Raw genomic sequence first — 14,615 nt, forward strand, 5'->3', positions numbered from 1 at the left:
ATTTCCTTAAGTGATATATTCTTTTTAAAATCTCACATTCCCATCTATAATTTTGATTTATAGATGTTATATCATTCTATTTGCATGTATATTTTTCACGTTATCATTTTGCCATAAAACATAATTGTTTGCATCAAAGAGCCAATAAAGAGCTAGACAATAAAAAAAATACAAAAATATACAAGAACAAAAATAGTTATGACAAGTGAACAAATCAGATTTAAGAAATATTTATTTCATCACAGAAATATAATCCCCATAGCTAAATTAAAAAAGTAAAATAATACAGTATGTCTCAAGTATGTAACAGCAACAGAATAATAATGCATACCCCAAACACTGCAATGCTGTAAGCTGAATATAAGCATGGACCTAATGGTTTTATAAACTTCTCCTAAACGATGAAAGTATAACAGAGTGTGTGTGTGTGTGTGTGTGTGTGAGAGAGTGAATACAATATGCAAATCAGTTTTACTCTTCCAGTTTAAATTACTTCATAAAAAAAAAAAAAAAAAATGAAGGAACAGCTCATAAAAAACAAAACAAGCAGAAACTGTAAACCTAGACCTCATTTCCCGAAAACAATGATTTCCACAGAAGCTCTCAAAGGATCCTAAATTACTTTCCAGCCTGAACTGAAGCTGTGCTTAATAATAAATAGCAGTTCTGCTTTAGTTGGAGCGAACAGAAACTCCTCCTCAAGCATCTGAGTACATCAAGAAATAGAAACCTATCAAGGAAATAGAAACTGATCTCACATTGGCTTTACTGGGAGACGGCATGGTTGACATGTTGTCCTAAAGGCTATGACGCACAGGGAGTTTTTGGTCATCAGACGACAAAGTGAAAGAATGAAAAAAAGTGCTTCAAAGCATTCCTCTTGCTTTAATATGCAATGTATCCTGTAGCTTTGTTTAGTGCAATTTCTGCTCCATATATAGAAAAACCTACAGAAACTAAGATGAATTCCTCTTAAGTACTTTTGTAGATTTATTTTTAATTTGCCCGAACACAGAAACCAACCTGTAATGATGAAAATGCTAATAATGCGGAAACCTGAGCAAGTTTCCACAGTACAACATGCCTTAGATACAACACATTTTACTTGCAATGGAAGAAAAAAGGAGCTAATGTCGTAATTTTACCAAAGACGGTTATTTTGCAACTTTCTCAGTCTATATATTCCATAGATTTTTGAATAAGTATAACCTCTTAGTATTACGGAATATAAACAAATGACTGTAGTGCTGCAGAGGGAATGTGAGGCAGAACGAACACAACTAGTATAACAGGTTTTAACTTCCCAAAATGTACAAAGGACATTTACCAAGCAAGCAACTCATAACAAACCACAGTAGGCTCTGCATCAGCTGTGTATGTCATGTATATGTATATGTATGAGTTTGTCTTTATCAATCAGTTGCTTTGAGTTAAATACAAAGAGCTGCTGAATACCAAATTAGAGCCTGACTTATCTAAGATATCTAAGGCCGATACAGATATTTGGTGATTCAAAAATCTTACAGTCTGATATATTGGTCAATTTTTTTTTTTTTTTTTTCATTTCAGAGAAACTCAACAAATCAATTTCCCTAAATTGCTACGTTATTTACTCTGCTCAGATCAGCTTTAGGTGCTCCAACAGGTAATGCCAAACTTACCCTGTGTCAGCTGGTGGACAAACTATGCAATGTCATCAATCATAACATGGTAGAAGGGTCTTTCTCCCATCTCCTCGTTACTTTCTTAAGTTTTCCTGTATGAACGCAAACACTAACAGACTGGCAATTAACCAATGCAATCAATTCACCAATAAATTGGGCTCTACTGCTAAGTGTGTGAAACATGTTTACATTACAGTGTTCATCTCTTTAGATTAGGTCAGTAGTTTATTCCTTCCAGATCTTTGGTCCCTCACATGAACTTTTCCAGAAAGTAAATGAACAAAGCAAACGCTGCTGAGAAAAAATAAAAAAAAATTCAAGTATACGTAACATATGTAAAGAACTTCCACAGAAAAGGCGCCATGGGTTTGGCCAAAGTGCTCATTTTAGATCCACAGATAACGCAGCTTAAAATCCAGTTTAAGCATCTTGTGAATAATGTTGTTTAAGTGCTTCTTTAATTTCAAGAAAGGGCCTCCTCTTTTGTCGTGGATGGGATCAACAGGAATGTGAAAACTGTGGTGTTGCATTCTGCTGCTGCACACGCAGCGTGACTAAATCCACTTGGTCATTAGTTGGTTTTTTCTTTCTTTTTTAGGTTGCAGGAGCCTAAAAGCACCACTCAGTTCTTGAAGGCTCCACAGCGGCTAGCTTTGCTGATAAACTCCTTCAGCATTGCTCCGTCTACCTGCCAGAAGGCTTCGGTCTGAGTTACCTGAGTCAGGTGGTTTATGCAAAACCTGAAACAAAACTCTTCCAGGTCCTGGAAAATCAAACAATAGAAAAATAATAAGGAGATTAGATTGCAAAAGAAAGAACAAACATTCCGATGCTTATTTTACAGGGTGTTAAACCTTGTAATCCCTGACAGTTTTCCTTTGCTGCTATACCATAGTGCAGACTCGGGCAGACTGCCATCACTCTCAGACAGACTGGTGAAGGTTTGCAAATACCAGCTGTCTAATATTTAAGCACAGACTGATTGTCAACATGTTGCAATCACCGTGTGAGTGCGCTGATCAGTGTAATAGAGGACCCGACTCGACTGCTTGCATTCTTCTACACAGCAAGGTTGCTGAGCGGCTGCTGTGAAATTACTGCCCTGCAGCAACAACGTCATGAATTCTGGAGGAATTTCTGTTCAGGTGTCTGAGGTTCTGACTCTGAATGTGTGCAGTTAATATAAATTTCTGTTTATATATATGTGTGCACGGCCTTCATTTTGGCCAGTTTATTACAGTTAATCACTATATTATCACAAACAGATTGCATGTAATTGCAGCCTTGACCCAAGCTCAAACTGATAGCAGACTGACTGTCGTATTGCAGTTTTATTGCACCCAAGTCATTTTTGAAGATGGACACTGACTGTGAGTCGTCGCAGACCTGATCCACGTCTTTAAAGCAATTATTTTAAAGGCAACAAGATCACAAGCTCATGGCACACAAACATTTTGGTCGTCCGGTCCAAAATGTGAATTTATCTACCACCTCAGCTTATCCACCTGACAAACCTGTTTATAACTGTACCTCTGCGTCGTATCGTATGGCAGCAGACAGCAGGGTGAAGGCGTTTTCCACAGTGATTCCTCTCTTGATGATCTGCTGACACAGGCGTTTCAGGCGGTTTTCACAATAAGAGGTGGCCAGGTCCAACAGGCCTGCAGCACAACACACAAACACATACACAGTGTCAAAAAACAAACAAACATCCTTCTACACACTCTAAGAACATATTTAACAGTTGCATTCATACTAACCAATGGCATCCTCAGGCGAAAGGTCAACAGTGTCTGTGTAAAGAAACTGCAGGAAGGACCTGTAGACGGGATACGAGAACTGGCCAATCTCTATCACTTCCTGCTGATCCTCCGTCCACTGGGAGCGAAACATTGAACGGAAATGCTCGCACCTAGCCGCGATAAAAATACTTTATTTACAATGTATACAAATGGTCAAATAGTCAAAACCTGACATGTTAAGGGCTGCCAACAAAAATCACAGGCTGCCTTAACTGCCCTGAAACAAAGCACAGCTACCAAATGCATCAAGGCTATCTTTCACTTATAGCTATGTGGATAATAAACACACCTGATCTTCAGCACAGCTTTGTGAACGTGGATGTATTTGCCATCAACACTGAACTTGAGGTCAGCCGTTTCTGGACTGTCGAACTCTTTCCTCAGAGCCTCTGCAACCGTCAGGAAGTCATCTTGCTCTAGAAGAAAACCCCCCCAGTAGAAACAGTTCTAGTACTTAGACAGCTTTCATTTTTGTTTGTTTTTTACACAAATAATCCACAATTTGTTGTCTCTTCTCTCACCCATAGACATGAGGCGCCACATAACGGATGGCGTAGCGAAGCAGGCAAAGACGTCGTCTGTGTTGGTGAGGTGCGTGAGGTGTGGCAGGACAATGGATTGGCCCCGGCACTGACCCCACATAAAAACCTGGAGGAGGAGTGAAATGATAATGCTCCTGGATTTTTTTTGTCTTTTTTTTAGAATAAAGAATTCCAGAAACCAAAGAAATACAAGACTGTGCATCACTTTGAAAGATGAATGCTATACCTGCCCACTTTGGGTCTTGGCTGCCGATGTGTGCGTCGAATGGCATGCTGCCACCTCGACGACCCTGCCAAATTAGAGACGTGTTAACACAGGGAAGCTTTTCCTTCTTAATTATTGTACTGAAACATGTCAAAAGTCTGAAAGCTGTTTTGCTGTGGCATGATTTGCCCCAAAATATCTACAATTAGGGAAAGAGCATTGTTTTGTTTACTGCAGACGACTACTTAAGACCAGGAGCGGAGGCAGAGGTACAGAGGGAGGAAATGAGGACAGGAAACTAAATATTAACAGGAAACGTCCGACACCCTTCCCTCTCCTTCCTACCTCTCTTTGTCAGCCATGATGTGCACAGGGCTGAGGTGGTTGCTCTTGGTGCCAGTTCCCAGTTGACCATAGGTATTTGCTCCCCAGGAATATAGCAGCCCTTTATCGGTTAGGGCCAGGCAGTGTCCATAGCCCGATACAATCTGGAAGGTAGGGATGGATTTAAATGCGGCTGATAAAAAAAATTACCCAATCAGATGTAAGCACAAATCATGAGTCATCCTCAAGGCAATTATTGATATTAAAAACTCATTCATGTGGTTGTTGGATGTCTCACCTGTTGAATGCACATCCCTTGGAGTGCAGCGACACGGCAAGGTGTCAGCTGATTTCCATTGTTGCCAATTCCCAACTGCCCATTTCCATTGTAGCCCCAGCCGTAAACCTAAAGAGAAATAAAAGCCACCCTGTTTACCACATCAAGTTCAGATTTCTCAATGAGATCACTAAGAATTTAGTTAACATCACCTCTCCATTGTCGACAAGAGCCATAGAGGAGGTTTGCCCACATGTGATGCCCGATGCATTCTTGCCCTGCAGGCATCCGGTGACCTTCCTGGGGTAGGGTTGGTTGGCTGTGGAGCCTGAACCAATCTGGCCACAGTTATTATATCCCCATGCAAAGACCTAGAGAGGATTGACAATGTTGTAGTGTGAGAAAAGACACCTTTCTCAGAATGATGTTATTGATGCTGTACTCTGAGTTGTTCTGTTTGAGTAACATCTCAAACAGAACAACTTGAATGTACATGAACAAACTGGGAAAAGGATGCAATACTTAACGTACACTTAGTAATATTTTAAATGGCAACAGCCTTTCCAGCTTACCACACAAACAACCCCATTAGCTTTAATACCGCTGGGTTAAAGACAAGCTTCTTAGTGTGACACCTAAAGGCCTCAAGGTGGCAGGTCAAGGTATATATGGGTGACCCCCTTAGGGCTAAACCTTTTATTTAGAGTGGTACATAAAAATAAGAATATTCTAATTTCAGTCATATTTGATGATATTTTATTAATTTAATTAAATTATGTGTGCCACATATTCCTTTTCATTACCTACTATTGCCATCCCTGCTCTTTTCTTTTGTTGTTTAAGAGTGAATGGAAACTGTTTACGATCCAGCACCATCGCACCAAATCCCAACAGCAGTCACCTCAATATGCTTTATATTGTAAGGTTACGACTGTACAATAATAGAGAGAAAACCTAATCACTCAGCTGATCCCCACTAGTAAGCACTTGGTGACAGTGGGAAGGAAAAACTTCCTTTTAACAGGAAGAAAGCTCCAGAAGAACCAGGTTCAGGGAGAGGCATCTGCCAGGACCAGCTGGGGGTGAGGGGAAAAGAAGAGAACAGAGCAAGACAGGAAAAGACACGCTAAACACATTTAACGGTAATTTAAAAAAAATATATAAAAAAGGACTTGCCTCTCCATCCAGAGTGAGAGCCATAGAGTGATGTGAACCACACGACACCTCTTTCACTTTTTTGTTCTGCAGGTTAGCGGTGATCAACACCGGGGAGAGTCCCGGGTTGGTCGACCCATTCCCCAGCTGACTGTAACCATTGTGACCCCATGCAAACAGATGTCCATCTGCAACACATAAAAACAAATTTAAGCTGTCAATGTTATACAGGTTTTGGTTATACAGTGTCTGAGTTTCTATTTATGTTATTAGCACATTTTTTAGTTCAGGTAAACCCTTTCATGCATGAATTATGACAACCTGAATCAGGATTTTTATTCATCTTTAGGTATGAAAAAAAGATTTTTGAACTTGTTTATTTTTTTTAAACATTTACTTATTTATTTATTTATTTTTTACATGTACAGGACCTGGAAAAACTAGTCCATTCATCATTCAGCATTCATCTTTAGTAGGCTTGATTACCGTAACAGCATCTTTACAGGTCTACCTAAAAAAAATCAGTCAGACAACTACAGCTCATTCAGAACTCTGCTGCTCGAGTCCTCACTAAGACCAACAAAGTGGACCACATCAGTCCAGCTCTGAGGTCTTTACACTGGCTGCCTGTCCGTCAGAGGATAGACTTTAAAGTTCTGATGCTGGTCTATAAAGCTCTGAATGGTTTAGGACCAAAATACATCAGTGACCTGCTGACCCAGTATGAACCTTTCAGATCCCTTAGGTCATCTGGATCCGGTTTTTTATCAGTTCCCAGAGTCAGAACCAGACACGGAGAAGCTGCATTCAGCTTATATGCTCCATATATCTGGAACAAACTCCCAGAAAGCCTCAGATCAGCTGAAACACTCAGTTTATTTAAATCCAGGTTGAAGACTCACCTGTTCTCAGCTGCATTTGAATAAAGCACCAAATCCACACTTTTAAGCTTAAATTTCAAAACTTACATTTTAACTACTGATTTTATCTACTGTTCCTTTTTCCCCCCATTGTAAATCATGCTTTTTATTTGTTTTTGTTTTTTTAATGTCTCTGTAAAGCACTTTGAATCAACTTGCCGTTGAATTGTGCTATATAAATAAACTTGCTTTGCCTTTTCAAAGGGTTGATGTGTATACATCGATGTGTATACATTGTATGTCCATCAGTTGATGTGCATACAACTGATGTGTATGGACTGACACATCAGTGTCCAATGTAGTGGTTTATGTGCAAGTATACCATCAACACTGACACAAATACAAGAAAACAGCCTTTGAATAGCTGTCCACTGTAGTGACCACTATGCATGAAAGGGTTAAGCTCATATTAGTGACATTTCCACTGTTCAATAGAAAAAAGTCAACCTTTCTGTAGAAATTGACCAATATTGAGCACATGACTATACAGTGAAGTGTTTATGCAGCAGGATGAAAACATTATGCAACTTGTGGCCAGTATGCAATTCACTGATATGAACTGCTGAAACCTGCCTGTCAAGACATTTAATACCAAAGTTTTTGAGTGGAAATTCGTTTTGGCATATATATATATATATATATAAAAACAGCCTACCGTCAGTAGCCAATAGGACATGAGGTCCGCTGCCATAGCTCACACTGGCTACCTTCTTCCCTCGCAGGAAGTCCAGTTTCTTTGGCATAACAGTGCTCAGACTGTCTCCTGTACCAAGGCAGCTACTGCAGTTTAACCCCAACACAAACACCTGGAAACAGTAACACACATTTCAAAATAAAGAGACACAGTGCAGATACACATTGAAAGTGCTGTGTTGTAGGTTATCAACAAACACAAAGCAAATAGATGCTCATTGTGTGACTTATGTGTTTTGATTGAGATCAGCTGTGCTCTGGTATGGTGGCATTCAAACAGGAAAGTGAAAACAATGCAGGATCTCCTGCGGCATATTTTTTCTTTCCCCACAAAACACACGCTTATGAAATAAACCTTCACATAAAAAGCGCACTGGAGGCATTTCACACAGCAAACCCCATCGGCTTCATATGTTTTCCTGTCGTTTAAACTGTCACGTAACTACAGAGCAAACGACACACTTCATGTAAAGTCAGAATTAGATTCAGGCACAAATATAAGGAAGACAAAACAAGTACAATCATTCGAGTGCTACTTAAAGAGCTCATATCATAAACAGAAACTATCAAATGCGCACTCCTCACCTCATTTCCATGGGTGATATAGATTGCTTCATTGGCAGTGGTGCCAAAGACACAGGCCTGTCGCACTGTAGCTAGTTCCTGAGCACTCAGCAGGTAGAACAGGGGCCATTTACTGACATCCATCACCGCTCCTGCAAAATTCAGTCTTCCTAGCTGGGAAGGAGGAGGAGTCAGGGATGATCGGGGAGAGGAGGAGGGCACAGGAGGGGGATGACGAGGGGAAGGGAGGACCCGAGGAGGAGGCGATGGTGGTGGTGGTGGTGGTGGCGTGGAGCCAGAAGAACCATCCCTGCTGTCGCTTTAGACAAGACAAGAAATATATTAAAGATAAATAGACAAAGTTTGTTTTTTAAACAGTTACATTACTATAAAGAGGGGTAACATTTATTATTCTTCTCTTGAAATGACAGGCAAGTTCAGAACTACATCAAATAATACCTGTATGTCTTGGGAAATGCATCTCAATCTCATGTAAATGAGGCATAGCATGAGGCCAAAGCAATAACACATAATGTTACTGTTAAGCTCTCAACTCCTGAGAAAAGCCAGCGAGCTGATATTGGATATAGCTGATAAGCAGGGACGTTTTAAATTGCTACATTTTTTTCCACCTTAGCCAGCATAATAATAATATTAGCAATAATGGTAATAATAACAATAATTTAAAAAAGAAAAAAAACAAGCATACTCTAATTTACTGCTCCCCTTTTTTCAACCCTACGTAGAAAAACTTTTGATTTCACTCCTTAAAGGCACCACAGCAGCAAAGCTAACTGCGATTAAAAGCTTGTGATGAACGGAGAAGCTAGTAGCTTAGTTAAGCGCTTTCTTGTGCTCTTCCTACCTAAAGCATCGCTCCATAACAACGAGTCGACTGAGAAAAGACAGACAGCGACAGCGTTACGGCAACAACTTTAAGAATAAAAACGACCACTTCTACAGCGTGTAAACTCGTGTTAATAAATACATTTACCTGAAAAAAAATCGCTCGTCCGGTGTTTACAGTAGCACAACCGCCGAGCCGCGTCGAGAGTGGTCAGTTGTTCTTCTTTGCGCATGATACGCGCGGTTGATTAAGCGGGCGCGTAGGAGCACCACTGCCCCATCCGGTCCTCAGTTAAATAACACCTAGATGTAGACGTGCACTTACCAGCCACAGATGGGGATAACGCTCACGGCCCGAACCAAAGCCGCAATTCTCCTGTAATGAAATCGATCTTCAACGAATTTATTTTTTTTTCAGTGTTATTATATTTATCTACAAATACTTAAAGGTAGGTATACTAGAACAAGGCAAGTTTCTGCAGGTGACAAAGAAATAATTATAACTTAAGCAGTAATTTTAGGTCATGTATGAGTAGTTTTAAGCATCACTCGACTTACAGGAAAGACGAAATAATTATATTCTAAGTATATTTAACTAGTGCCTAAATTCTGGGTATTTTGCAGGAAAGGAGACATAAATTATACTGTAAGTAATTTTAAGAACCACATAAGTAATTTTAAGTTTGGTGTAATTTGTGGGAAAACAAACAATATAAGTGAACTGGACTTTTTGGGAGGCAGGCTGTATTATGGAGTGGCTATACTTGGTCTAACTTCCAGGTACTTCCAACTTCTGTACACTCTTTTAAAAGTTATGTTTGAGCTGTGATTGTGCAAGAAAAAAGTTAGACTAGGCTCCATCACTGTGAGGTCACATAGCCCTACACATTTTGATAGTACTTATTTTTTTTTTGTTACTTGGTAAGGGAGAACTGTCCTTATCTCATTTATATTGTTTAAAAAAAGGACAGTTGAATAATCAGCATTACTTAGCACTTAGTTCCTCCTACGCCGAGCGGCGCATCAGCATAACTCAAATTAAATAAAGTTTTCAAAAAAATAAAGCCGTGAAAAGGCAAGATTAATCCATTCCAAAATATGGCTCACACTCAAGTATTTTACATTTTGTTTTTCTACAAAATTACTATGAAAAGTGGAACTACTTAAAATTATCTAACTACTTAAATATACTTACAATCAGTGTTGGTCAAGTTACTTGAAAAAAGTAATCAGTAACTAATTACTGATTACTTCCCCCAAAAAGTAATCCCGTTACTTTACTGACTACTTATTTTCAAAAGTAATTAATTACTTAGTTACTTAGTTACTTTTAAAAAACATGATTTACAACCTGAATAGGTGATAAAGCGATAGATCTTTCAGCCCAATTCTACTTTTTCTGCATAATCCATCATACAAAATGTAATCAAATGGAAAAGTCTCCTTTTTTTAACTTGTTTTATTAGTTTTAATCTTTTAACTTTATGCATCAAGCAAAAATTTAATTATATGCAACATTCTCTGACTTGAAGAAATTAGTTTAACATTTAAACCTATTTTCTGCACATTCCAGCACATAAAATAAAATATTTTTTGTGTTTACACTCAGTCTTTCAAATAGATGCACGTAAAACACAGCAGAACATAAATAAAGTCAAAGACTAGCGGTCCTGTTGCTCTATTTTCACCTGTAAAGCAGGAGTGGCGTAGGCGGAGGTTTACCCTGGTGCAGGTGTGTCGCAGCAGCGGTCAGTGGAAGAATCCGCGAGTTTCTCTGTGAATTTCCCATTATGTCTTTGCGCAAGCGGAGCTTGTTTAGGGGTTTTTTTTCGCTGTAAAAAGAAGTTTTCTTCCCACGAACAATAGACACTAATGTTTTTGTCACTTTTTACGGAATCAAACTCAAAGTAAGGTCAGTACTTCCACGCTTTAAACACTGCACGCTCATACTCTCTCCCGCACTTGATATATTATCCATTGTTGATCTGCACACAGCTGTTGTCATGAAAGTTGCTCTTGCTTACCTCACTGTCATGAGACATTCTCGCAAAAAAATCACGGTTTTAGTAACGCAGTAACGCAGTGTTCCTACAGGAAAGTAACGGTAATCTAATTACCATTTTTGCGATAGTAATCCCTTACTTTACTCGTTACTTTAAAAAAGTAACGCGTTACAAGTAACACGTACTGCCCATCTCTGCTTACAATATAATTATTTCTTTGCTTCCTGGGTCATGACACGTGACCCTTTTATTCTAGTGTACTTACCATGAAGTCTTTGTCGACAAATATAATTACTTTGTAACTTCAAATAAAATAACTGAAATTCCTTTAAATTACTGAGGAATTATGCAATAGTTGTGGGCCGTATTATTACGTTACCCAGATGGGCAACAGCTCTCGTGGTTCTGTAATGGTCTGAGGTCCGAAACATACCTTTTACAGTCCACACTGTGTGATACTCCTGTCAGCTATTCACACAGGCTCACCAAAACTGGACAAGTGGAAAAATGTTGCCTCGTCTGATGAGTCTTGATCTCTTGACAATAAAGCTGACTTTGACTGATACTCACAAGTTAAAATTTCTTATTTAAATCCCCATATGTGGGGGAAAAACTGCATATAAACAAAACATTATTATTAAATTTCTGTGAACCCCCCCTCCTCCAAAAACAACCAGAAAACGTGTCCTGTCTCAACCACCTTGTAGTTCCTGTTTATGAACAGTAGGTGGAGTACTGGCACACACTGTAGCGTTGGGCTCTTAAGGTTTAATGCGCTGCAACAAGCGGGGTGCTTTCCAAGTGAACAGCAGAACATCGAGGCTTTAATACGGGCTCAGTTCAGTCTGATTGAGTATAAAAACGCATTTGTGGTTTGAAAACAACAGACTAAACTAAAATAATATTCACTGAATGATTTTGAAATTTAGATTTTCAGTGCAATAATAATGCCTCCAGTGGACCACCAACAGGTAGTTGGCCAGAAGGAATATAATTTATTTTTATTTTTTCAAATACTACAAAAAAAAAGGGGGCGGGGGGCGGGGGAGTTTTATATCAAAAGGGAATGTGAAGCCTTACAGATGATATTGTCCAATTAGGGTTCCCCTTTTCATACAGTTGTGGTCTATTCTGTTACTTAGTGGTTGGTTATATGATATTCCCTGGATGGATGCAGGCCATGTTGTGTTTTTCTCTCTGAGCTAACAGATCAATACATCAGCAGGCTCAATGCTAACCCAATTCTCAATAGCATGGTGCCCATGACACGCTCCAGGGGCAGTCTAAAAATCCACTATTCAAAGGAAGTGTCACTTTTTATACAGTAATAGGTCTTTGCTTTAGCCAACACATGATGTATTTCGCTACTTGTGTACTTCCGTCGCTCTTATCTGCCACCTACAGCTGTAGAAAGCTTCTTTCATAAATATACCCAAACATTGTCTGTGTTGATTGTCAGACATCCAGGTCATGGAAAGTCCATTTGGGCTTTCATCAAATAGGCAAAGATACACAATAAAGAAGAGAGAAACAGAAGGACAAGTGGAACAACATTGTTATCCCAGCAGGTTTATCATAGAAACTCAGGTGAATCTTCTCCAAGCATGACTTCCCAGTGCACTTCAGACCCAGCCAGCCACTTAGACAAAAACTGGTTCATCCCAAAGACAAAGCAAACAATGTTGTGTACCTTTACAGTGCAGCAAGGACTGCTCACAACTCTGCACTGGAGAAACCAAACAGCCATACATATGCTCGACCTCATAAACACATGGCACAACATAGAACAGCCACTTCAACAGGACGAGCTGTACGTCTGCATCTGAAGGCCAAAGGCCACTCTTTCGAGGATGCCAGAGGAGTTGAAGTAGCCATGTATGTCCACTGTGAACAACCATTTTTGAACAGAGGGGGTGGATTACAACACCAACTGTCTGCCACCTACAATTTAGTTTTGAGATCCCTTCACAGGTGCCTTAACGCCCACTCATATCTTGCGTCAGGTGATCTCATCAGGTCACATGATAGGTTGAGGCAAGGTCTCACAATGGTTTCATCCAAACCCACACCCTTTTTCACACCTTGGTTCATGTAATGAGGCACATGATCAATAGTGGGTCAACGACCCTCTTAAAATACAGCTCCCACTAGGGCCTAAATACCTGGGACTCTCCACCATTAGGTCTTAGAACTGAAGAAGCTTCTCAGATGAGAGGTTGAAATGTCTTCAAGAAACTTAAAGTCCAGTCGCTTAGAATACCCCAACATTATTAATGTTTCCCCAATTAAGCATAGTGATATACCTGATACATAGAGCATAAAAACCTATAAGTTTCAATCAAATATAAAAGGAAAAAAGTCTTTTCAGAGGCATTACTGCAGTGTCATTGCTGTCAGATCCAAGTGAGTAAAGATCTACAGCAAAGTCGGAATCTTAAGTGTCAGCTTTTTTCTGATTTAAACGATCTCTTTCACTGTTGTAATTAAGTCACCTGTCTTCTGGTTCCTTTTCTTATTGTGAATCCTTACCGGCTGTGCGCGTCCCACTCTCTACATGTCTGTCTTTTGCTTTCATACTTCCTCTTTTTGTCCCTTTACTCCTCCTAACTCTACTCTCTTTCTCTTCTTCCTTCCCCACTCCTTTTACTTTCCCTTCTCCATTGTTCTCGGTGTTCTGCATTCATTGCATCCTGTGCACAGATTTCTTAAATCCAAACACACACACACACACACACAGTCACGCATGCTCTGTAGCTGTTGTCACTTTCAGCTGAAGCAGCTCTCTGTGCGCAGGGATGATATTTTGCCCTTTGATGACAGCAATCCCATGCTACAGCACTGAAGCCTTCAAAATAAAACATAGTGGGAACAGAGAGTGAAAATAACATTTGCCAGACCTCACCCATGCTTCAGTAATAAGTATGTATGTGTATCTTAAATAGGTGCAGCCATATAGCTACAAGTCTAGAGACAAACAAGCAGGAGACAGGGCTGTTTGTGAGGACCATTATACTGGACTCATTTGCCAATACTGCATTGCAGCAGAGAATGAGATTTGTTCCAGAAACTTCAGTGTTTGGGTGTAATTGCTTATCTGTGCCAGCACAGAATTTCTCTCTTCTCAGCATGTGCCTGACAATTAAAATAAAAATGCAGATGTCTTCTTGCTCAAATGTACACCAAGCTGCTTGACTGTTATAGTGCAGTGAAAGGACTAACTCCCATGTGTAGTGTTACGTAAAGCAGTTTCACCCCGGTTCTATTTTATTCCTCGGGCATCCAGAGACGGCACCGGACTCAGTAGTCATTTCACAAAACCTTTCTTTATCTTCAGTTACGCATGCACCTTCTAGAAGGGGAGATGTGCAAGGCCGGTGTCCCTCTGCAGATCTTCACTTCTTTGTCTGTTTCCACCAGTTTTATAGAAGTGACCCCATCAAAACCCCACATGGTGTGTTGTAAACCCTGTGTTTGTGTATGTATGTGCGAGCACGTGAGTACCTGTGTGTGCGCGTACCTGTGTGTATGTGTGTGCACGTGAGTGAGTGTGTGTCTCTGTATATGTGACTTCCTGTGGGTCATAAAAGTCCATCTCCCCTCACCCAAGCTACACCAAATTC

General features: G+C 39.9%; 1 protein-coding gene across 2 annotated transcripts; it reads right to left on the reverse strand.

Annotated features, from left to right (window-relative positions):
- Positions 1 to 214: 214 nt before the first annotated feature.
- rcbtb1 (regulator of chromosome condensation (RCC1) and BTB (POZ) domain containing protein 1) lies at positions 215 to 9,255 on the reverse strand. 2 transcript variants are annotated; one of them, XM_040038456.1, is made up of 13 exons: positions 9,141 to 9,255; positions 8,168 to 8,465; positions 7,545 to 7,695; positions 5,991 to 6,157; positions 5,027 to 5,185; positions 4,836 to 4,943; positions 4,559 to 4,701; positions 4,235 to 4,298; positions 3,988 to 4,114; positions 3,756 to 3,882; positions 3,425 to 3,576; positions 3,195 to 3,325; positions 215 to 2,427 (listed from the first exon to the last, which is right to left on the reverse strand). In XM_040038456.1, exons 2-13 carry the CDS (start codon positions 8,288 to 8,290, stop codon positions 2,287 to 2,289), a joined length of 1,593 nt encoding a protein of 530 aa, XP_039894390.1. In that variant the 5' UTR covers positions 8,291 to 8,465; positions 9,141 to 9,255; the 3' UTR covers positions 215 to 2,286. The 2 variants fall into 2 exon arrangements, with proteins under 2 accessions (XP_039894390.1, XP_039894389.1); XM_040038455.1 differs by lacking the exon at positions 9,141 to 9,255 and adding an exon at positions 9,012 to 9,120.
- Between the last annotated feature and the right edge of the window lie 5,360 nt (positions 9,256 to 14,615).

The sequence above is a fragment of the Simochromis diagramma genome, unplaced genomic scaffold, assembly GCF_900408965.1.
Source record: "Simochromis diagramma unplaced genomic scaffold, fSimDia1.1 OVJJ01000413.1, whole genome shotgun sequence".
Lineage (NCBI taxonomy): Eukaryota > Metazoa > Chordata > Actinopteri > Cichliformes > Cichlidae > Simochromis > Simochromis diagramma.

What these genes read in the sequence shown, in the direction of transcription:
- rcbtb1 (XM_040038455.1), bottom strand. An exon ending in AAAGCTGTGCTGAAGATCAG is followed by an intron (nt 3,577 to 3,755) that starts GTGTGTTTATTA and finishes TATCGCGGCTAG; the next exon opens with GTGCGAGCATTTCCGTTCAA. An exon ending in CCATACGATACGACGCAGAG is followed by an intron (nt 2,428 to 3,194) that starts GTACAGTTATAA and finishes TTGATTTTCCAG; the next exon opens with GACCTGGAAGAGTTTTGTTT.